This window comes from Megalobrama amblycephala, linkage group LG3 (genome assembly GCF_018812025.1).
Source record: "Megalobrama amblycephala isolate DHTTF-2021 linkage group LG3, ASM1881202v1, whole genome shotgun sequence".
In the NCBI taxonomy this organism is placed as follows: Eukaryota; Metazoa; Chordata; class Actinopteri; order Cypriniformes; family Xenocyprididae; genus Megalobrama; species Megalobrama amblycephala.
The window spans coordinates 26,414,021-26,440,363 of NC_063046.1; the positions used below are offsets into that span (position 1 = coordinate 26,414,021).

Here is a 26,343-nt window from a genome sequence, read left to right on the forward strand (position 1 = left end):
TCAGGAGTCAAAGTCCTCTGCAGAAGCACTTTGGCTGCTTGATTCGTGCGGTGAAAGGTTTACTCGCAAGAGTCTAACCTTGGTCGTGCTGTTGTTCTTCCCTCGTCAGGTCAGAAACTCAGAACAAGGGTCTGTTCACTCGGGAAAACTTTTATTCCTTCTCATTGGGGAGGGGATTACTAATCCCACCTTTCCTGATGTGGAGATGTGATTGGGTCACAGCATTCCAGGTGTCCGTCCCTTAACACACCCACCTTTCATCCTGTGAAACTTGTTGTATTGTTCCAAAATACACAGTTAAATAAGACTATGTCTTTAGGACCTTGGAAATGCTGTATTTCTTTTTCAAACCTTTCTCAAAGTCCTTGTGGCATTGTTCTGAACTCGTAGAGTCCAAAGTTGATGTGAATTGGTTGAGGTATCACACTTCTGTCTCAGTGGGTGTAGTTGCATTGGCTTTTATTCCAGGTGTGGTTTCTACTGTGTGTGCACAGTTTCCTGGATGAGTACAAGGACACATAGGACATGTTCCTTACATTATTCCTGTCCATTTTTGGTGATTTCAAGCCAATATGTTTAAAAAATGTCTTCCTTTCTGAGCATTTCTTTGTTCTTGCTGTGCTCTAGCCAGAACCAGTTTGGCAGCCCTAGGAGTCCGTGGTCATTCACACCTTGAACTCAGGCATGGAAGCCTGAGGTGAACAAAGGCAACTCGTGATGAGATTAGCCTATCATCAATGGGCCGTTGATGTCATCTTTCCTGTCTTCCACCTTTGGTAGTCCTGATTACAATAGTCGTTTACTTGTTGTTGAGGGTCCTATCACATTCTTTTGAATAATAAAAGTGGGACAAAAGAATGTCTGTTGTGAAGCTCTGGTGCCATCACATCTGTTGTTCACTACAATTGTCCGTCTCCTGCGTCAGCGTCATACGCATGCGTCGCACTACTCACATGTGCGGCTTTGGCCAATACTGAGCCAGCATTCAAACGTAAATATGGAAGCTTTCACTGTGCTTACTGCGTCACCTGTGTAAGGATAATGACAGGGAAGAGAAAAGATTGTTGAATAAAGTCGTTATTTTTGTTTTGTTTTTGCGCTTAAAAAGTATTCTTGTTGCTTCATAACATTAAGGTTGAACCACTGCAGTCACGTCCACTGTTTTAATGATTTCTTTAGTACCTTTCTGGACCAAAAAGGTGGTTGTTAAATTGCTGTCTATGGACGAGTAACATACGGAAGAGGATTAGGGCCAAGCAATAAAAAAATAAAACCATCTCGAGATTAAAGTTGTTAAATTTCGAGAAAAAACTCGTTAAATTTAAAGAAAAAAGTCGAGATAAAATGTTGAGAATAAACTCATTAAATTATGAGAAAAAACTCGTTAAATTTCGAGAAAAAAGTCGAGATAAAATGTTGAGAATAAAGTCATTAAATTACGAGAAAAAAGTCGTTCAATTACGAGAACAAATTCGTTAAATTACGAATTTGTTCTCATAATTTAACAACTTTTTTCTCGTAATTTAATTACTTTATTCTCATAATTTAATGAGTTTATTCTCAACATTTTATTTTGACTTTTTTCTCGAAATTTAACAAGTTTTTTCCCGAAATTTAACAACTTTAATCTCGAGATGGTTTTATTTTTTTATTATTGCTTGGCCCTAATCCTCTTCCGTAGTAATATACCTCTCGGATTTCATTAAAAAAAAATCTTAATTTGTTTTGAATGCATTAAATTGATCACAGTAAAGTTCACAGTAAAGTTTCTGAAATAGACCTCCAAAATCCTGTTGCCCAAATTCCTTACCTATTAGCAGCTGTGCTGTGGTAAAATGTTATCAGTCACACATTACGGAGGGGTATCAGTCATACTGTCCTGTAGCAAGTTCACTCATTCATGGAGGACTAGAAAAGATGCACTTTATCTATGTGATCTTTTCTTTCAAGCACAAAAAAAATTGTTAGACCAGGCATGAGTGAAAAATTATTTCAGGCTTCATGTCACACCCCTCTTTCACCCCTCAGTACATTCATTTTGAAAACCAAAGCCACGTATTTGATTTCACAATCCTAATAACTCAAGCAGAACATTTGCCTGTCAGGCCATATATGAAAATCTGGAAATTCCAAAGTACGAGTTGTGATTGAAACATTTTCATCATTTGTTTTTCCATCACAGACTTCCAAAGCCACTTTTTTATATATATATAATTTAGGTTGGTGTTCTTCCATCATGAACTTTCTAATTTGCTGTCTTTAAATAGTGCTGCCTGTCACTGCCAGTTTAAAAATCTAATGCTGCTTTTAGATAAAGACAGATGCACAAGAACACAGATGGTTCTTTGTGTGCCACTAATGAGCAATTAATGATTTTTTACTTTCCCTTTCATATGCGCTGTTCTCTAACGCACAGTCAATTTTGGCCTCAAGAGAAGCAGAAAGTCTGGCTCTTATTTCACACCATTAGTGGGAATTTAGTGCACATTTTGCCCAATTCATTTTCTCTAGGCATAATTCCTGGCTGAAGATGATTACGGGACCAGAGTTGCTGTTAAATTGTGTGATATGAGCGGAGGTGAATGTACTGCTGCCCGTGTTTAGCAGAGTGTTGTGAAGTGGATTTGATATGGACACTGCTATCAACTTGTCTTATCTGAGGGCAGATATGTGGGACAAAGTTATGATTTTCTTTCTGTCTTTATCTTTTTCTCTCTGCAGTGCTCAGTGGTCTGTGCTCCAATGATTGTCCAGAGAATGTTAAGGTGAGTTCTGATCTTTTTTTCCCTCTCATGCAAGACTCTCAACTCGAGTGGCAATGGCATGTGTTTAGTATCACCAGGCCCACATGCAATCTGTTCCTACAGATTTCAGAAGAGATCAAGCAAATTCAATCACAATATTCTCCACATTCCTTGCCTCTTGCATGTATTTTGCCTGTTAAATAAGTCTTCATTATTTGTCTTAGTTACAATGTTAATTTTGACAGCAAATTTTGATTTAGTTTTAGTCATAGTCTTTTGACTAAAATGGCATTTAGTTTTAGTCATATTTTAGTCATCGGAAATTGTTTTAGTTTTAGTCGACTAAATATCATAAGATTTTAGTCGACTAAATCTTCAGTAGATTTAGTCAACTAAAATCTAATTTAGTTAAATTGTAATGCATTAAGCATTTCTCTAACAATACACAGATCCAATACACTGATATACATCTGATATTCCCCAAACTGTTTATGTTCACCCAACTGTACTTTGCTTGCCAAAGCAGATGGTTTTTGACCATGAAAGTGCAAAAACACACGAAAGAGCAAAATTCAGTACTTTTCAGGGATTGACACACTTATAATTTTCGTTTAAAAAAAATTATATTAGATTTGATTTTTAGTTTTTCTGCTTTCATTGTAATTTTAGTTAATTTTTAGTAATTTTTTGTGTTTATGTCTTTTAGTTTTTGCTTTTAAATGTCTATAAGTTTTTATTTCTGTTTATTTTAATACCTCAGGTTAAGCTAAAGCTTAGAAACTATGAAATAAAATAAGTTTACATTTTTATATATTTATTTTTTATTTCAGTTAATGTTTATTTAAAGTAATGAAGATTTCTTTGGTTTTAGGTTTAGTTAACTATAATAACCCTTATACTTGTAAAATATATTGAATAATGTGTCAAATAATGTTCTTAGTCTTTCCTTCCTGTGACAGAAGATACAGTAGTTTACTATGAATTAAATAGAAATTAAATTAAATACAGTTCATTGTTTAAACAAAATAACAATAATGACCAGGAAAAAAATAATAATTATAAACCATACCGAAATACACTGTGACTCTTATTCTGAAATGTCTGCAGTCTGCACTGTAGCAGGCTGCTCATGAGGGAGATAAAATATGCATTCTTACAACCGTCTAAAACATTCTACCATATAAACATTGTGTAGTAAACATTGTCATAATTCATCAACATTAGCTTATAAGCGATCGCATGGCATAAATATGCGCTATTCATTAATTGCGAAGCAGTCTGAAGTGCTGCTGCGCGAGCCTGTAGAGCACGCAACAGCGCCGCTTTTTTCCCACGGTTAGATCAGCACGTTACACTTCAAATGTGCGCATCTTCCACACAGGACAGCAGTTCTGACTGGATATCTTCCCAGATCGTCCCTCTTTTTCATTTTCATCTCGTTTTTATTTGTTGACGAAAATTAGAGTAGATTTTAGTCATAGTTTTAGTCATTCAAAACGCATTTTTTAGTCATCGTCTCATTTCCGTCCGTGAAAAAATGTTGTTGACGAAAATTATGACAAATCAATGAAATTAACACTTCTTAGTTAAAATTTGAGTTAAATATGCTTTCACCAACCTATAACTGTAACGCACTGGTGGCTTACATGACGAAGATAATAGTAGTATGCACACAGTCTTTAATCTAACAGAAGAACATGACGCGTTACGCCAACAATGACTGACAAGGACTGAACAGAACGGGCAGTATAAATACAAGGGTAAATGAGGGAATTAAACAGGAACAGGTGGAGGAAGATTAACTAATCAGGGACTAACAAGGACAGGTGCAGACATGACAGAACTGAGGTAAACAGAACATACGCATGACAATACACTGTAAAACTCTTGGCTCTGTTATTTTTCTTTCAAATCAAAACAGAAATTGTGATAAAAGTTAGCAAAATCTTAGACATATATGGTAGTTAGTAGTTGACCAATATCGTAGAGCAAAGTGGCTGTTCCGTATATGCTTTACCATTCAAAATTTGGGGTCAGTATGTTTTTTTTTTGTTTTGTTTGTTTGTTTTGGGGGGTTTGTTGTTTTTCTTTAAGAAATTACTTGTCAAAAGTTTGTTACAAAAGATTTCTAAAAAGATTTCAAATAAATGCTATTCTTTTGAACTTTCTATTAATCAGATCCTAAAAAAAAATATGTATCATGGTTTCCTCAAAAATATTAAGCAGCACAACTGTTGTCACAAACAGGTTGCAGTAATTATCACACAATGACGAAGATCAGAACCGAAACAGTCTTTGATAATAACTCTGAACAAACACTCAGGAGAACACGGGGAGAAATACATAAATAACAACCATATAAAATATTGATGACACAAACTATATACTGAGGAAACTGCTGTCTTAAATACACACAGAGTATAATCAACAGAACTAAGGTGTGAAGCTAATGAGTAACTATGGAAATTAACTAGCCTAACCACCATTAACCACCAATAATCACAATAAACTGTCCATTTTGTTACTTTCGATAAGAAACAACATGTCATCCTTCAAATTCTGTCCACGAAATTCAAACAGAAAATGCCATTTTGGCACTCTTTAATGTGGCGTGACAGATCTCTGTATAGGCGGCAGCATGGAGCACGAGTGAACGCGATCATCTCTTCCTCTTTAACAACGTTACTAGTTACAGAATAAACATGAATGAATGCCTGAAGGTATGTTGAAAGATACAGTACAACTTACCGAAATGGTCATATCCCGTGTAATCGCTCAGCGTTTCAACGGCAGAAAGACATCACAATAAAACAGCTTGTAAACAAAATGTCATGTAGCATTTACCTCAGAAAAGCCATTCAGTGTCCACAGCTTCTTAGTTTCCCAGAGAAATGAACTCTTTCACTTTGCAAAGCACTGTCAATAAGCACTGTATTAGCCTATTTTACTTAACCTGTTAGTGATGTCTTGATTATTTCATGTATGTTTAAATAAATATGTTGTGAAAATGACAGCCACTGTGTATAAATGATTATATTTCAACAACGAATTGGAGTAAAATTTAATTTTATAATTAGATTTTGAAGCTAATGCAAAAAATGCCTTATGTGCAGCGCACAGGTTTGCATACAATTTGTTATTTGAGGGTTGATTATTATATCTAAAAATAGCGATTGAATTTAGGCTAATAGTTTGGGCTCAGTTGTTAACCTTTAATATTATAGTATCCGAATGTTCGGGCTCCCAAGATAGTTTAGCATTAGCAGAGATTTAAAAAAAAAAAAAAAATATCCTTAAGAAACTTAGTTATAATTTATTTTAATATATTTAAAGACAGAGACATAATTAGTTCAGTAAACTACTGTTTAATAAAAAAAAGAAGCAATTTTATGTTTAGTTTTCTCCCCACCTGCTGTACTGAATCCGTACCGAACCGTGACTTAAACCGAGGTATTTACTGAACCATTTTGTGTACTGATACACCCCTAGTTTTCAGGTACAGAAAATGAATAAAATAAAAAATAAAAAAAATATTTTTTATAAATAAAAATATAAAATAACACTGCATATTATCTTCACTGTATAAATTAAGTAAAGATTAATCATTATTGAAGTTACAAAAGCTATTCAGTCAAGAGCAGTGAGTGATTTCTTTGTCATTTGTTGTTTGATTAAAATTAAAAACACAGACATATTAGAATATTATACAATATTAGGCTTCTTTCCCGTTAAGACATAATGCACAATCCAGTACATATACTGTTACACATGAGTTCTTTCTTGGCTGTTATACGTTCACTTAAGACATAACCGACTATGTTTGCTAAGATACTCGCCAAAATGGACATGTTGATATAATTTGCAATATAGCAAGTGTTCAACACTGTCAAAATAAATTAATCTCTTCAGGCATTAATCTGCCAATCATGAAAACTTCGTCTGATGTGACAATTAAAAAATGCCAAATATTGGGCAAATAATCAATGTTAAGAAGTAGACCATTGCATGTTAGTATCTCTTGATTTTGATTGTCTGCAAGTTCTGTCATGTTATTTTTGCTCCTGGTGACTTTGTTGACTAGCTGTTGAGGTCAGGGACAAGTGTGTTACAAAGCTGCCCTCATTCTGACGAGAAGACAGGCTTTTATGTTCTCACTCTTGTTTTCTCTCTCTCTCTCTTCTTCAATCTCTCCATTTGTCTGTGAGCACTTCTATACCTTATTTCTTTTCATAGTTACATATTCATCTTTCTGGCCTTCTCTCTCCTATCAGCATTCATCCTCTCCTGCCATCTATTGTGTTTTTCTCTCTTCTTCACTTTCCTCCATTTCTCAAGTAGATTTTATAAGATCTGTTTTAGCTGCATCTGAAATCACTTACTTTTTCACTCAATCACTGTTCCCATTATATACTGAATGCCACACAATGCAGATAGTGGGTAAGGAGTGAATAGAAATAACCATTGGCGTGTTTATCAATTGTACGCTATACATCAGAGTGCACTATGGGTATAAAAGAGTGAGCATATAGAGAAGTAAATTACACGCAATTTATAAAATGCAGAGCAATTTCAGACACAGCTATAGAGTTTATTAGACCGGAAAAGATGTTACGCTGAGGTGTGTGTGTTTTGGAGAAGCACTTGGCAGGGTCCCAAAGCAATTCGTTACTCTGTTAATACATGAGCGACACACATACACACATTCGTTAATTGTCATCCTTCGTAACAAAGAGATAATACATTTTCTGCCCAGCCGTTCATCCTCTACTTTAGACATGCACAATCACACACAGACACACAGATGACATCTCATGTGTTCTCTAACTCGGTGATGTGCCGAGTGCAGACAGTTTGCCCTGAGGCCAGTGGATAGCAGAGGGCTCTATGATTAAATAAACGCTCTTTAAGATGGGCCGCACTCCTGTCTCGCTCCGACTGGACCTCTGACATACATGTTATACAGTCCCACGCTGAATTAATATTCAGATGCTGAAACAGGGACGTTAGTTGTACAAGCGTATAGTTCAGATTGAGTCATAGCATTTTTGCATTTGTCCTATTTTTGCAGTGTTGCATACTAAACACTCCTGCCTGGTTACAGCCAGTGTAAATCAAATACTTTAGGTTACAGTCAGCACTGTTCATCTATTTTCTAAATGCATGTTTTAGATTTTATTGTTAGCATATAATTGAGCTGGTAATGTGAACCCAAACAAAGAGAGAAAACGCACCAGGTTATGAATCAAAGGCTGCATATGAAATAAGCATGAACAAGAACACAATTCTTTAGATCAAGTGAATAGTTCATATTAAACACACACAGTGAACACACACCCGGAGCAGTGGGCAGCCGTTTTTGCTGCGGCTCCCGGGGAGTGATTGGGGGTTAGGTGCCTTGCTCAAGGGCACCTCAGTTGTGGGTAATGAGAGTGGAAGAGAGCACTGTTCATTCACTCCCCCCTCCTATATTTCCTGCCGGTAATGAGACTCGAACCTGCAACCTTTTGGTTACAAGTCTGACTTTCCAACCTTTAGGCCACAACTACTTAATGAATACCATGAATGATAAAGGAATGTAGTGCATAAGATGGATAAAGTTCAAGTGATTGAATTGGGTGTGGCTATGACTGAGTTACGTTATCTTATAGAAAGATAAATTGTTGTAACTAATAAGGTGAAGAACCTTATTATGCATCAAATAAATTAAAGATTATTTGTTATTAACTAGCATCAGTTATATTACCTCTAATGTAAATTAGAAAATCAAATACTGATAATATACAACAATGCCAAGGTCTCTGAAAAGAGGTTTGGTAAAGTGATATTTATGTCCCACGTGGTCGAGTGAGCAGTCAGACATCTTCCACTGGTGACATCTTCTACTGGTTGACATTGCAGTGGGGAACGGAGCTATAATCCGTTTCAAGAGCCTTGAACACAAAACTCTGTGGGATGCTGATCTCCAAAGGCACCAAAAAGGGTGCTAAAATCATGCAGATGAAGCCATGAAGTAGATGCATAAGGTCCTTAACATTCTGAAACATGTAGACCAGTGGCATGCTCAGACCTCTGGTGTGGCCAAGAAGTTGCAGAGCACCCATAGCGTGCATCTCAATGGGCTTCCTAGTTCAGTAGTCAGGGCACTGATCAGGGAGTTGGCCACATTCATTTACATGGTATACTGATACACAACCTAGGAACTTTCTTCGACTACTTACTTTCTCTTCGTCGTCTTGGTATCAATGTGTGCTCGGCAAGACCGTTTTGTGCTTGAGCGCCACCAAGTCGTGTTTTACTGTAACTTCAGCAGCTCCATGCACGTGAACAAAAGCGCCACTCTCATTGGTCAGCCAGTTTTTAACGCGGCACGTCAAACCAAAAAAACGAACCCGAGGCGTTTTTTTAAAAAATGACGCTTTTACGCCTCGTGTTTTTCGCGTCGGTGTGCACACTCACATTGGCGCCCTTTGTTTAGTCATGAGGTGTTAAACGTTGCTGATAATTGCGCGCGATATTCGTCCCGGTGTGTACAGGCCTTTATACCGAGTCGATCGGAGAACACCCGGCCTTCATTCAGTCAGTCAGTGCTGTATGTGTGTTTTGTAACACGCAACTTGTAAAATTAAGATGAGAAAAGTGTGAGCCGGGAAATAAGGTGAAAAAAAAACATGAGCAACCACAGCCTGCTCTTGCATCCAAACAGTCCTAAAGAATTTGTATGGCAGTTGGCTTTAACCTTAGGGATTAGTCTCAAGTTGGGTGCCGGGCAGACACTGCCTGTGGACCAATGAGAAATCTTGTCCTTCCTGTGATTGAGATGTCTGTCAGTTGTCCTAGCATCCTTATCTGATGGTATTGGACATTTGATCCAATCGAAATGTAGCAAACCTTTCTCCACCGTTGCAGTAACAGAGGGGCCCTGCCATAAAACTGGGCCCTGGAATGGGCTGTTCCCTACACAGCAGTCCATAACTAATATCCTTCACTGTAACCAGTATATTGCAATAGTTGATAACCATGAGCCAATCTGATGAGTCTTGAGTTTGATTCTTTTAATGACTCTTTAGTGAAACAGATGCACGACAGTATTGTATGACAGTTATTTAATCCCACTTAAAATGATGCATAGAAATAATGATGAGAAAATACAATGAAATATTTTTGTATGTTGCTTTCAAAAAAAGAATGCCTTAGGGGTTCTTTGTTTAAAATCTTTTTGAAATATTCGGCCCACAGTTGCAGTCACTCACTGAGAAGTTTTTTATTCCCCATCTAGTTCTTGTGACGTATTCATTTATCTCCTTTTAGCTGCCTCTTGACTCTTTGCTGTCTTAGGCATCACTTTGTTTCCTCTGATGCTTTATCTTCCCTCGTTTACATTGTTTCTCTGTGTTTTCTGGCTTGCTCAGTCTCAACTTTTGTCTCTTGCTGTCTGGTTGTTTCATCAGTGAGATCATGGGTTATCCACCTGTCCTTGTATGGTTGTTACAGCCCAAGGCTCTCCAGCTGTTTACTATGCTTCAGCCAGTCTGAAGAGTTTAATGGAGATATTTTGCTTTGTAAATGGCTTCTGAATTTACAGACATTGTTTGGAATTCATGTCTGGGTTTAATGTTGTCTTCCTGTGTGATTATGCCTTGCTTCTTCAGTTCCCCAGGAATAAAATCTTGATAATAGTAGGTGCATTGTAAGCTCAACTGCAAACAGTGGCAGATTTGGGATTTAGTAATTTTTTAGGTTTAAATACAAAAGTAGAGTAAATTTGCAATTACGAGAAAATGTTGCAAATGCAAGATATACAGTCACATTGTGAGATACACTACAATTCAAAAGTTTGGTGTCATTAAGTTTTTCAGAAGATCCTTTTATTTACTCTTTTCCCACCATTGATGGAATTTTCCATAATTAATGAGACAACGCTTTCCAGCCATTGACAGAATGTTCCGGCTTTCCGTGTTTTCACTGTTATGTGGTAGGGGGTGTTGGGGATTAACAGTTTTCTGGACCCTTGACCAGATATGTCGAATGAAAGACCAGGAGTCAGAGATGCAATCAATTGAAGTAATTTTACTGAAGAATAGTTTGCAGTTTCATCAGCAGAAGCCAGCTTCAGGTCTCACAAGGAGTTCGTAGGCCGCTCTGCGTACATTCACATTTCCACACCAATTATACTCTAAAAGAGTCTACTGACTACGTCATTACTATGGTAAAAATGATTCTGATTGCCTAAGAGAAGATAGACAAGATTAGAAATCTTCCACACATGGACAGATAGTAAGAAGCGTATCTCCATGCATCAGGATGCTGATGAGGGGACCCTGGATTTAGGGACTGGATGTCCCTTTGGGCTCATAGGTCCTCTCAGGACCTGCACAGAATATTAGCACACATACACAGATACACAGCTTCACAGCTTCTTCAAGGTTGAAGTCAGTCCAGGCTCCAACTATAAACAGGAAAGTTTCTCAAAACGTAAGATAACATGTTCTAGTTCTGTGGAGAATTACGTATAATATTTATCTTTGTTCTTTAAAGAAGTACATAGAGACAGGATAACACTGTGAAAGGAGAGTCGCGTAATCCAGCTACTAGGGTGACCTTTGTGACCTAGCTGTCCATGGTGTTAGAGAAACATGGATCTATGGCTGGACACATGGTGAGAGTGTCTACAAAATGAACAGACAAAGACACAGATATCAGCAGATCTTCTGAAAAGGACATTTCAACAGCCTCATAATCATTCTATGGTTGTATATGAAATAAATCACTCAAATCATTTAATAAAAAGAGGTTACATATTGATTATTGATTATCACTCTTATTATAATCACTCATGTCAATCATTCAAAAAGGATATACATATATATATATATATATATATATATATATATAGTGAAGAGGCAAGGGAATTTTGATCATCTCCCTTCAGGGGCAATGTTAGGCATCTTCCAAAAGAGCACAGAATCTCCTGATCAAAACAAAAATCCTGGGAAAAAAATGTATCACAGTTTCTATAAAAATATTAATATTAAATGAAAATCGTCATAATTTACTCAAGTTGTTCCAAATCTGTATGAACTTCTTTATTCTGCTGAACACAAAAGAAGATATTTAGAAGAATATGGGTAACCAAACAGTTGATGGGCCCCATTGACTCCCATAGTATTTTTTTCCCATATTATGGCAGTCAATGGGGGCCCATCAACTGTTTGGTTACCGTTACCCATATTCGTATAAATATCTTCTTTTGTGTTTAGAAGAAAGAAATTAATACATGTTTGGAGCAACTTGAGGGTGAGTAAATGAGGACAGAATTTTTGGGTGAACTATCCCTTTAAGCAGAAAAACTGCTTTCAACATTATAATAATAAGGAATGTTCATCATTTCAGTCAGCATATAAGAATGATTTCTGATGGATCATGTGACACTGAAGACTGGAGTAATGGCTACTGAAAATTCAGCTTTGCATCACCAGAATAAATTACATTTTAATACACATGAAGCCCTGGTGAGCATAAGAGACATCTTTCCAAAAAAAAAAACTTTTGAACAGTAGTGTACACAGTGAGAATAAATGATTTTCATAATTTGCAGGCCAAATTTTCCTATGGCATAAAAAAAACTTGAACTTGGATGTTGGCGATAGAGTAGGTTTTCAGGTACAAAGAAGAACTTCAGGTCTCACTGACGTCAGATTCTCTGGCTGTGTACTTTGCCCTCACTGTTGTCTTTGACTGAATGTTTTTCATCTGTTTCTTATGCTGCCAGGTCATTCTTTCCCTCATTTATGTCAGTTTGGCACTGGGTGACGGAGAGCTTCTGCTCCAGGATTGTCTCATTTCCTGTCAACGTTGTCCATTGGCTGGATTCATCAGCTACAGTGGAACATAATTTACAACTAGGGAATCATTTCACCCCTCCCCACCCATAATCGTGCCTCACAAATACATCTGTTTAAAAATGTATGCCCACTTGTTCCTGGCATGCTGTTCATTTGCAGTTCCCAGGGTTATTGTCTGCACAGAGAAAAGTATCCATAATTGAGAAGCTGGCATGTAGCAGGTCTGCCCCATCTCCCCGGCGCTGAGCCAGTGCTGGCCACGTGTTACCGCTGGCTGTTGATAGACATCTCTCATGTGTCTCAGTATTTGTAGGAGGATTGAGCTGGGCCTGTGTAACCTGTGGTGACCTTTCAAAACGGAAAAAAAAACCACACTTGCAAACAAGCAGTCAGGGTCATCCTAATTATCATCAATATCATCAGAATAGCTCTAATGTGCCTCGTTAAAATAGGGCCCAATAGCTTTATATGATGAACAGATTTACAACGCACATACTGTAGTAAGCACGGACATTTAAATGTATGTGTGTGTGTGACACACAAAAATGACATGAGGTGAGTAAATAAAGAGAGGGTTTTAATTTTTGGATGAACTAATAAAGTTTGGGTATAGGCATTTTGACACGCTTTGCGATTAAAACTGTTATTGATCATCTGAAGCACATACACGCTGAAGCAGCAGCACTCCTCAAAGTGAAAGCGCAAACAGTATTTAAAGCGGCACTCCTCAAAGTGTAAGCATAATTTTACTCGCCATATCACATTTTTAGTTTTGGTAGTATGATGATTCAAAGCGTCTTAGATGATTTATTCTTATCATGTAAGTGCGTTAATTGAAAGAGAGGAGGAACATAGTAAGCACAGGGAGAGTCTGTGCACCCGGCTTGTCTGTGTAAAAGAGATACAACGAATGGCTGTGTTGAAAGTGCAAGTGTACTGCATTAGAAAAAATGAAAGTTTACAGAGTTTCAGTAACAGTACTACATTAAACTGCTATATTTAATGTTGAATATAATGTATAATCATGCAGTGGGGGAATATATGCGGGTCATGATTATGCCAAATGTCAGATTTTATGAGTAGAAAAAGACATGCATTATATGTCGTTGGTGACAGAGTGCAAGTATATATGTCTAACATAATTTTGCATTTTCAGGTACAGAATCATGAATATTTTTATTCTGGTGTCACCATTGCCTTGTGCATGCTGGACAAAGTCCAAGCTTATTCAAGTCCAACCCTCAAGTCCATACCAAATTTAGGAGTTTAATCAACAGTATATATATATATATTTTTTTTTTTTTTTTTTTTTTTTGTTAACTTTTTACCATATGTCTTGGAAGGAAAAATAATAATATAACTCTCATCATTATTTTGGCTTAAAGTCTCACAATAGTATTGTATCGTAAGTTCAGTATTGTGAATCATATTTAATCGTGACACAAGTGTATTGTTACACCCCTAATGCCTCATACATTGTTACACTATTGACAGCAGACAATGAACTGGTTTTGCCTGCACAATTTTATAGAATTTTTTCTCATGTTACTGCACCTTTAGAGATAGTTGATATTTGCTTCTTAGTTGTATGGTTATAATTCAATTTGCAAATTGTTTGTATGTGTTTTGTATTTATTGTTAATCACTTCTATCCATCCCACAGCCCTTCGGTGTGAATCAGCCTGGCCCGTATGTCATGTACACATCAGTGGACTCGAACGGTTATCTAAAGAACGCGTCTGGTGAGTACACGGCTCACAAAAGATTAACTCTAGATGGGAAAGGCATCACACGTATCTCTTTGCCCAGCACATCTGCTTTAGTGAGGTAAGATAAGTCAACCTCAACACACTGCAGTCATCCATCTTGACTAGTTCAATAACTTTTGAGGGATCAGACTAAACTAGACTAGGATGATTTTGAATAAACCAATAAGCTTTTTTTGGCAACGCTTTATTCTGGTGTTGATTTCAAAAATCTGTTCTGGCATGGTACATTGTGTGAAGGGTGCATATTTTTGCTTTGGAAAACTGCCCTTTTTAATATATTACATTTGTTTGTAAGAAAGTATGTGTGCATAATGCGCATATATATATATATATATATATATATATATACAGTACAGTCCAAAAGTTTGGAACCACTAAGATTTTTAATGTTTTTAAAAGAAGTTTCGTCTGCTCACCAAGGCTACATTTATTTAATTAAAAATACAGTAAAAAACAGTAATATTGTGAAATATTATTACAATTTAAAATAACTGTTTTCTATTTGAATATATTTCACAAAGTAATTTATTCCTGTGATGCAAAGCTGAATTTTCAGCATCATTACTCCAGTCTTCAGTGTCACATGATCCTTCAGAAATCATTCTAATATGCTGATCTGCTGCTCAAGAAACATTTAATGTGTACAATTGTACAAAATATTTGTGTACAATATTTTTTTTTTCAGGATTATTTGATGAATAGAAAGTTCAAAAGAACAGTGTTTATCTGAAATCTAATCTTTTGTAACATTATAAATGTCTTTACTGCCACTTTTGATTGATTTAATGCATCCTTGCTGAATAAAAGTATTCATTTCTTTAATTTCTTTTCAAAAAAATAAAAATAAAAATTCTTACTGACCCCAAACTTTTGAACGGTAGTGTATAATGCTACAGAAGCTTTGTATTTCAGATAAATGCTGTTCTTTTGAACTTTCTATTCATCAAGGAATCCTGAAAAAAAAAAAGTACACAACTGTTTTCAACATTGAAAATAATCATAAATGTTTATTGAGCAGCAAATTTCTGAAGGATCATGTGACACTGAAGACTGGAGTAACGATGCTGAAAATTCAGCTTTGCATCACAGGAATAAATTACTTTGTCAAATATATTTAAATAGTACACAGTTATTTTAAATTGTAATAATATTTCACAATATTACTGTTTTTTACTGTATTTTTAATTAAATAAATGTAGCCTTGGTGAGCAGACGAAACTTCTTTTAAAAACATAAAAAATCTTAGTGGTTCCAAACTTTTGGACTGTATATATATATATATACACGCGCACACACACACACAGAGAATATTGGAGTTATCATATATTATTTATGACTTTTATGGTGTTTTATATTATTCATTATTAAATAGCTACATTTTAAGAAGTAAAAATGTTTTTAAATATATTTACATTAAATAAATTGTTATATTCAGAGCCAAGTTTTTGTCATGTAGTTCAATTACAGCATTAAGACATTATGTCTTTGATTTCATTCCATCGATGATATACCAATTTTTGTTGTTATAATTTTATTGTATACAAGAACATTGAACCAAACATCAAAGTAAACTAGACTAGAGCAAAACTAGAGATTCTGCCACAAAGCACACATCAGTATGACGGTTGAGTTGTCTTGCTTCTTGATTGATTAGTATTTTATATATGAGTGTCTTGTATGTTGTGTGTCGTATGTTTTGGCCCTCAAGGGTATCTGATTGACCAAGTTCAAGATCAGAGATGGGGCAACGAATGACCTCATTTCACCTTTCTAAGAGCAGATAAGATTAAATTCCTCACATCATAGATAGAACTCGCATCACTTTGGTGTCAATGACTGTTTTTCTGAAGTCTGTTTTGAAATACATCACTGACCTTGAGCTCTCAGTGGAGGAATTACATAAACAGAATGAACGTTTCTCTTATGTTGAGGTTATGTGTGTTTGCTTCCACTGGGCCACGTGCATGTGTGCATCTTCTGTGTGGTCCCGTTGTCTGTATGTCTGTCTCTGTCTGTGTGTGTGTGTGTGTGTGTGTGTGTGTGTGTGTGTGTGTGTGTGTGTGTGTGTGTGTGTGTGTGTGTGTGTGGACTGTGCTGAAGATCCTCAGCAAAACAGAAAGCTGGATGTGACAGAGCTATTTCAAAGATAAATGACTAAATGGCTAAAAGGACAAAAATTGTTTCCAGATATCTGGAAATAATGGATTTTAGGGAACTTTGGTGCTCCACGCTTGTAGACAAAACTGATATATTTTTTTTAAAAATGAAATTATGTTCTGCTTTTAAGGGCTGGACCAGAGTTTCTGAACTTGCTTTTGAGTTCTGTCCAATGAAATTAAAGCCCTTCTTTCCTCTTTTATTGAGTAATCCTTCACTAGCCAGAACACCATAAGAATTTCTGTTATCTTAAATATCTCAACTCTCTCTCATTGCCCTCTTTATCTTTGTTCTTTCCTCTTTACTGTGAGGAGAGATTCATGAGGGATAAAAGACACCTTTATAAGCAGATAGAGCATTTATAATGTTTATTTTCAATGTTGTGTATTGAGAAAAAGTCTCAGGATTAAATTGTATATTCCGACATACTGGTCTATAATGTAAATGTCACAGTAATAATGTTCTTGATTTGTCTTTTTGTACACTTGCTGAAGCAGAATACAAATGAGCAGAGATGTTTTGTTGCTTTTGCTTCTTAATAGTCTGAGTATGAAATTCAGAATTAATCTCTGGCTTCACCTGCTGTGTGCCAGGCTTGTTTTGATGTTGAGGTCGGGGGCTAATGTGTTTCAGGGCTGTTTGTCTATCAGGAATTTGCCAGGAGTGTCAAATCGTCATCTAATGATATAGAGATATAATCATATAGCCTGCGTTTACAATGGCACAAAAAATCCGTTCTTTTGCTCACATCTAACACAGATCGGAATTAGTTGCACACGTGTAAACACAAAAATCCACACGAGATCCGATTTTTTCGCATCTGATCTGAGCCACTTCCAAATGTGTTTTTAAATCTGATACATATCCGATCTCTGGACATGCGACCTAAGTCTAAACACGCATATACGATTCCCATTGGAATTCCAAGCCACCACACGGCAAGGGCGGTACGTTTGCTTACTAAAGGTAGCTTTAATATTGTATTATGAAGCAGACGTGCCTGTATGCACTCGCACTTAAAATTCGCAGCTTTATTATTGGCTGCCTGCCATTCTGTCTGTCTGGATGTTTGTCTGTCTATCACTCTGTCTGTCCGTCCATTCTGTCTGTCTGTCTATCTATCTATTGTGCGTTCTGTATTTAGTTTTGTCTGCCGTTTTGTCAGTCTGTCTGTCATTCTGTAATTTTATGTGTTGTTCTGTCTGTGCAATCTTTCTGTCTCTGTTTGTCTGTATATCGCTCTATCTGTCGCTCTATCTGTATGTTTGTCTATCATTCTATCTGTCTGTCTATCTATCTATCTGTCTATCTACCTGTCTGTCTGTCTGTCTGTCTATCGCTCTATCTGTCATTATCATTCTATCTATCTATTGTGTGTTCTGTATTGAGTTTTGTCTGTCTGTATGTTTGTCTTGTAGCAAATTAGCTCAAAATAAATATGAATAATTAATCATAACTAGTTATAATTAATTATTAATATTTGAATCAGTTAATCAAATTAACTTAATGTAATAAAATTAATATTACAATCAATTAACCTGTTGTCCAGTGAACACACAGTGTTAATTGTTTATTAATTCTAAGAAATGCTCATTTCCAGGTTATGGGAAATAACAATCTTATTCTACTAAAAGCCTGTAGTCAGGATCGACATGAATAGGGACTCCAGTATATGAGCGCAAAACACGGACAACCTTACGTGTGACATGAACAAGACTTTATTAACTAGACTAAACACTTAACTACTCTAACATTCACACACATGCATGCATACAGTTTACCAAGAGAGAGAGAGCTAAAGCAGAGTACAGGAAGCAAGAGGTTACAGCATTGTTTGACATTCAGCAGATCAACAGCCTTGAGCAAACCATCAGTTTAGTTTTAACAGGCCCTTCTTTAAAAGGGGTAAGGATACTCAATGTATCCGATAATGAGACTAAGTTTGATACTTGCATGTCTCTCCAAGTTGAATTAAAACTGTCCTGATGCAATTTGTGGAGGCTTCCGTTGAATCTTTGCTGATATTGTCTTGACGAAAGAGAACCAGTTGGATTCAGAGGATCTTTGGTGAATGGAAGGTCTAGGCCAAGGCCTGGCACAAGCTTGGGGTTCCTTAGAAGCTTCTAGCTTCTTAAAGCGCCATCTTGACATCAGCATTTGTCAGTAAAAGAGAAGAAGAGGAGGAAGAGCAGGAAGAGAAGGGGGTTTGATCTTGTGATCAGTGAATATAAGGGGTGAAGATGTCACACCCTCTTAAGGTGTCTGAGCCAATAAGGAGTTTCCCTTTCAGAGGGAAGTTTTACGAGTCTTTGTTCTGTAGCAAGATATTAGCATAAGACACTGGATTGGATGAATGAGAGAATAACCTTCTAGATTCTTATAATACTAACATGTCACAGAATTAGTAACATGTAACATAAATTACCAAATAGGAAATGAAAGTTGAAGTCCGTAGATACCAAACATGCTGCCAATGTGATGTCAGTTAACTATATATTTGCATCTATGGAACATTACTACCAAAATAGTTCAAAAGAGAGAATTAATACATAGAATAAAGCCTATAAAAGGAAAGTCATGAGATGGGAAAATTGGATACGTGTTTATACATTTCCCAAGTGGTTATATAGAGAATACATAGGATTAAGAGAGTTTATTTGTCCTTCTCAGGAAGAATGAGTCACTAGTCTCTACAGCATTCTTCCAGATCATAAAAGTACCATATATCTGTAACAGGACACCTAGGTTGGCCGGTGTGCTAGCTACATTTGGGATGCTGGTTGCAGTTTTAGGGGGATGGGTTCAGAGAACTTTGATAGTGAGAGTGAGTTAATGGGTAATTCATTAAATACAATGAATAATTGTGTGGCTGATTGGTCCAGACGCTACAGTCTGTCATTCGCTCTGTCATTCTGTCTGTCTGTTTGTTCTGTCTATCTATCTGTATGTCTATCTATCTGTCTGTCTATCTATCTATCTATCTATCTATCTATCTATCTATCCTCCTTTGTATCTACTTTTTGCACATTGCTGGAGGACACTTTCCCTTTCTTAATTTTTGAACCGTGTTCAGGGTTGATGTCAACGTGCCTTTAAAAAAAAAATGGTCTTAAGCGAGTTCTTTTGCTGTAGTGTGTCAGTTGGAAATATCAGTTTACATTTCCAAACATTCCTTTTGGTAGGTTTCTTCAAGTATGTGCCACAGTCTTTTCTATTTCTTCATGTAATCCCAGATAGACTCGATGATGGTGAGATCAGATCTCTGTGTGGAGCATACCGGCTGTTGTCAGACTCCTTGTGCTTACAAAAATATCACTGGATTATTACAATTAATGGCAAAAGGAATGTTTGGAAATGTAAACTAATATTTCCTACTGACACACTACACCAAAAGATTTAACTTTTAAAGATCACAGAACTGACACCATAGCAATTTTGTAAACACCATGACAGCTAAGCATATGATCACAGTAAGGTCATGTGTCCTCTTACACTTCAGAAAATCATTCAGTCACTGAATTCTATGCCATAAACCTGATGATGTTACTTGTGAAATTTATCACAACACTTACGTTAACACTGGATCTGCATCAGATGATTCATCCTGAAACGCCCAAAAAAAAAACAATTACCAAAACCATTTCCAAAGCAGGTTGTAAGAATAATGTATGGTAACTTTTGCCTATAACGTGAAACATCAGTGTTACTGCATGAAGCGTTGAGAACAGAGTAAACCGTTTGCTCAGGATTAAACAAATGTGCAAAAATGTTAAAGTTCCAAGATAAAACCATCCATGAAAAAGTAGAAACGCAAACTAGAAGATCCAGAAAAGATTGACTTACTGACTTATATTCAGACAAACGATCATTTATTCGTCTTCTCACACTCTAATGTCCTCTTATCCTCGGCACAGGGACAAATGTTTTAATTATTCCAGCTAAAAATATCATCATCTTCTCGCACAGCGCCATCCATTTATACTGCTTCACATGCAAACTGACGCTTGAAAGGCGAACCTTTATCTATCGATCGATCGATCGATCAATCTATTGTTCTTTAATTCTATTTATTGTTCTCTCAGTCTGTCTGTATGTTTATCCGTCTGTAGAGCTGTCTATATTTCTGTCTATCTATTTATGGCTCTATCTATTGTTGTATCTATCATTCTGTCTATCTGTCTATCCTCCGCGCACAATTTACTGTGTGAAGAGTTGAGGAGTGACACGGAATTGATGGCACTCCCACAGAAAACACAGGGGAACAGATAAATAAAAGCAATCACCATTTCAGCACAGAAAGTGTAAGTAGAGCTTAGTGACACTGCGGCCCATCGTCCCTCCTTGCTCTGCTGCTGAACTTCTAACTACAGTTCTGTGATCAATGTCCTGCTGTAATTGGAGAGATTGTGGCAGGGTGTCTGGGGTCAGCTGAAGGACAGTAATGGGGTGTATGTTGTACGGGGAGTGGAGAACAGGCCAGGTTGTATTAGGGCCCTTATTCCCTCAGGCTCTCATTGGCCAGTAATGAAACACAGCTCAGCAAGACATATTGCACATTTAGACTCGAGCTCAGGACATGGGGACGGCGGTATTTCTGCTGCTGTCTGCACTGCGCTCTCTCTCGCTCTCTCTCTCTATTTGAGGACAAAGTAACTTAGGACAAAGTAAGTAACTGAAGTAACCACAGATGCCATGAAGGCAGCACTGCTTATATATTAGTTTAAAATAACAAGGAAAAAGCCGTCTCTGAAAGTTAGTTTAACTGGAACATTGAAAATAACTTTTTAAATCAGCGTGATCTCCCCACGAGTTATCTTGCTATTAAATTATCTGAACAGAACCCAGTCGACTAACCCAATCAAATTACACTGTGTTTTCTCAATTTGCTTAATTTAGGAGCAACCTACAGCTTCTAAGCTAACATCTCTTCCAGCAAAAATATTCTTTAGACCAATTAAGAGTTGATTAGAACTGTGACTCAAATAACCTATGAAGACTTCATTAGTCTACCAATTAAAAATACATTGTGTACAATCACAATTGCAAATATTTTAATACAAAAACTATTTCACACTAAATATATTGTATGTGTATTAAATTTAGCTTTGAGTATAATTCATGACTGCGGTTTTTATATTATCATTGTTTTGTGTGAGTGGGAATTTGTCTGTGCATATTTGTATAGCCTGTAGGTAAATGTGCGTGTGTAGGGGGTGGGGTGAGGTGGGGGGCATCCTCTCAAGTCATATCTGAGGATGATAAAGTACTTCAGGGGGTCATGTTTTCATGCTTGTATAATTGGACTGACCCTTGCAGTACTAAGTTAATGAATGAGAGCTGTAAATAAACAGAGAAAATAAGAGCAGAAAAAGGTGAAGTATGGAAGCAGACACAAGAGGTGGGAAAGGAGAGACTGACGCAGGAGAAGATGCTGATCAATATGGCGCTCAAGACTGTTCTCATTAATTAACCAAATGAATGTGGTGTATAATGAACAGCCCCTCTGAATCCTCACAGTGAAGGACACACACAGACACACTCTTGCATGTCCTACACACTCGTATTCAGGCACAGATGGATTCTGCTGACTTTTTAGCATTTTCTCCATTGATTTTGGAGAATGTCTGTAGAGTTCTGCAGAATGAATTTAAATTGGTCAAATGTGTTAAACAGAGCTAAGATTTCTACTCTCTCAGCTGTCATTAGCTGTCATTTTAGGCTGAATACAGTGGGCTCTAAAAGTTTAAAATGGCATTGAAACCAGTGTTTCAAAATCTCATTTAAATCAGTCTAATTTAAATTTTGGTTTTAATTGCCATTGTGAATTAATTTAAACCTCACAAACCCATTACAATGAATGTTGCATTTAGCAAGTATCTGATTACTCTATCTGCTTTCTCTGTTGAAATGAATTTTACATTTTTTCAGCTCATTTTACACATTAATATTCATGCTAAATAAATAATAAAATGGTAACACTTGACAATAAGGTCCCATTAGTTAATGTTAATTAATGCATTAACTAAAATTAACCATCAATGAACAATTCATTTGTTATAGTATTTATTATTCTTTGTTAATATTAGTTAATAAAAATACAGCTGTTCATTGTTAGTTCATGTCAGCTCAGGTCCATTAAATAATTTTAACAGATACAACTTTTGATTTTAATAATGTAGTAGTAAATGTTGCAATTTTGAAATTAGTTAATGACATTAATATTAATAAATGCTTCAGAATAATTCTTTTCACTGTTAGTTCATTTTAACTAAAGTATTTAATGTATTTTTTTGAAGCGTCAAAGTTTTGCGTAGCTGTCTAGGGACAGAAAGCTCTCAGATTTCATCAAAAAGATTTGCATCCCGAAGATGAACGAAAGTCTTACGGGTTTGGAACGGCATGAGGGTGAGTAATTAATGACTGAAATTTCATTTTTGGGTGGACTAATACCAATAAAATCACTAGGATCTATATTTATATTTGATGAGTGTTGCTGTCATTAAAGAAGGAGACACTAAATACTTAGACATTATGAAATTCATGTAAACTTTTCATTCAAACACTAATTGGGGCCTGAGCACCGATGTTGTGAGGACCCTATTGTAATTGCTCAGTCAATAATTCTTCTCCGAAATTAATCACATTTTTGAGGACCTAAACATGCTCAAACTCATGAAGCTTTGCACACGCATCAGAAGTGGTGAAAATTTACGTCTAATATGGGTTTCAGAGTTAGGTGTGGCAGAATGGCTCGACAGCGCCACCTACAAAATTTCAATTAAAGGTGCCCTAGAACCCATTTTTACAAGATGTAATATAACTCTAAGGTTTCCCCTGAATGTGTCTGTGAAGTTTAAGCTCAAAATACCCCATAGATTTTTTTTAATAAATTTTTTTAACTGCCTATTTTGGGGCATCATTAACTATGCACCGATTCAGGCTGCAGCCCCTTTAAATCGCGCGCTCCCTGCCCCCCGAGCTCTCGACTATAAAACAGTGCATTTACAAAGTTCACACAGCTAATATAACCCTCAAATGGATCTTTACAAGATGTATTTATTTGGATGTTTACATTTGATTCTGAATGAGTTTGAGGTTTTGCTCCGTGGCTAAAGCTAACATTACATACTGTTGGAGCTTTATAAAGAATGAAGTTGTGTTTATGCATTATACAGACTGCAAGTGTTTAAAAATGAAAATAGTGATGGCTCTCTTGTCTCCGTGAATACAGTAATAAACAATGGTAACTTTAATCACATTTAACAGTACATTAGCAACATGCTAACTAAACATTTATAAAGACAATTTACAAATATCACTAAAAATATCATGTTATCATGGATCATGTCAGTTATTATCGCTCCATCTTCCATTTTTCTCTATTGTCCTTGCTTGCTTACCTAGTCTGATGATTCAGCTGTGCACATCCAGACGTCCTGCCCTTGTGTAATGCCTTGAACATGAACTGGCATATGCAAATATTGGGGGCGTACATATTAATGATCCCGACTGTTACGTAACAGTCGGTGTTATGTTGAGATTCGCCTGTTTTTCGGAGGTCTTTTAAACAAATGAGATTTGCACAAGAAGGAGGACAATGGAGTTTGAGACTCACTGTATGTCATTTCCATGTACTGAACTCTTGTTATTCAACTATGCCAAGGTAAATTTAATTTTTGTTTCTAGGGCACCTTTAAGCGCCCCTCGTGCTACGTTTCACGTACAAGTATGAATTTCGGTAGACACATGTAACAGCTCAGTACCTACAAAAAAGTCCCTGGATGCAAAATCTGAAAAACAGCAGGAAGTGAGATATTTTGAATTTTTGCTGCAAAATTTCTGCAGTTTTTGCCATTTACACACGCTGTACTTTAACAAACTCCTCCTAGAGCTTTAATCAGCTCAACATCATATTTGGTCGGTCTAATCTAAAGTCCTTTGCGATGTTAAATTGCGAAAATCTTGATTTTTCACTGAAGGGCGTGTCCTTGGCGGCCTGACAAATTTCGATGTTTCGCCATGAAACAGGAAGTTGTTGTAACTCGGACATACAATATCCGATCTGTCCTAAACTTCACATGTTTTATTAGAGTCCTGACCTGAAGACATCTATATGACAATATTCAGTTACAGTCATAGCGCCACCTGGGGGCAACAGGAAATGACATGTTTTACACTGTGATTAACTCCTCATTGAGATTTAACCAGAACAACTTCATATTCGGTCAGTCTAATCTTAAGGCCTTCACGATGTTAAATTGCAAAGATCTTGAGTCTTTGTTGAAGGGCGTGTCCATGGCGGTCTGACACATTCTGATGTTTCGTCATGAAACAGGAAGCTGTTGTAACTCAGGCATACAATGTCCAACTTGCCCCAAACTTCACATGTGTGATAAGAGTCCTGGCCTGAAGATATCTATATGCCAATATTCAGTTAGTCATAGCGCCACCTGTTGGCAACAGGAAATGGCATGCTTTACACTGAAATTCATTCCCAGAAACACATTTAAATATGCCATGAAGTACTAAACATGCTAGAAACATGTTATTTCATGCAACACTTGGCTAAGTACTAATGTATGCGATTAATGCCATGAAACAGGAAGTTGTTATAACTCAAGCATACAATGTCCAATTTGCCTCAGACTTCACATTTGATAAGTGCCCTGGCCTGAAGACATCCACACACCAAAATTTTGTTATACTCATATCACCACCAGCTGGTAGCAGGAAGCGTGGCAAATACAAATGACTGACGCTCCTGTATTTTTATACTTAAATGCATATTGCCCACCGTGCTCTTTTTTCCTTAAGCCACCAGGTGGCGGTGGCAAGGGTACGAGGGACCTTTCATCGCTGCTTGCAGCATTAATATTACTGTATTACTGTAATATTTAAGTGAACATGCAGAGACATGAATATGTCTAGAACTTTGTGTATAATGTGTTACACAATTCTGTATAATATTATGTTCTTTGAAATTCTGCAGGCACAGATTTATGTTTGCTTCTGATTTCCAAAATGACTGACATTATTGTCAATGTCTCTCACACATTTTGTAATACAAGTCTAATGTCTCTGGAGTCCATTGACCATCTTCCTCTCTCTATTGTAGTTTAGCCCGCAGCTAGAGTGAGAAGTACGATTAGTATTGATCACAGCTTTTGTCCCTCTCTGAATCTCCCAGAGCAAATATAGACCCCCACCCACTCACAAGCCAACAGGATTATCCCCTCTTTCCAGCGTCTTTTTCCATGTCTCCTGTGATCAGAAATCACTCTGTTTTTTTATCATGCAGCCTTAAAATATGAGTAGACACACTTGTGCTGACCATTTAATTCTTTATGATCATGATCTGGATTGTCATGGTGATGGAGCAAAAAAAGGGCTCTCTGCTGGTGTTACCTCCTCTTTGTCTCCGCGTATCACTCCAATCCATCAAAATCACAAGGAGAGCACATTCACACTCATCACATATACCGTATCATCTGCTTCCTCCCCATGAACAGCGATAGAGAGAATGACTGTGATAATGACCTTTGTTGGCGCCTTTTTTCTCTGTAATTGATCTGAACGCCTTCTTTTTCCGTTAAGACAGCTTGAAGTCCTTTCATTATGTTCGGTGCACATATAAAGAGAGAGGCACATCTGACCTAATGCAGTTCTTTCTTCTATAATTACCACTTTTGCTAGCTCTCTTTCTGTCTTGCTGTTACAAGATTGAAGATTCAAAGCGGCTCTATCGGTGCAGTGAACACGACTATATGTTGGCGAAGCATTAGCAATCATTACAAATACACACACAATATGCATGTATTGGCTATTTTACAG

The 26,343-nt window shown here is 36.7% G+C and overlaps 1 protein-coding gene across 1 annotated transcript in view; it reads left to right on the top strand.

Annotated features, from left to right (window-relative positions):
• Positions 1-26,343, top strand: part of itfg1 (integrin alpha FG-GAP repeat containing 1) — a 167,933-nt gene that overhangs the window by 108,259 nt on the left and 33,331 nt on the right. Inside the window, exons 13-14 of the mRNA XM_048184707.1 lie at positions 2,722-2,765; positions 14,250-14,328. Of these exons, the coding sequence (XP_048040664.1) occupies positions 2,722-2,765; positions 14,250-14,328 (123 nt within the window). The remainder of the gene's footprint in view (positions 1-2,721; positions 2,766-14,249; positions 14,329-26,343) is intronic.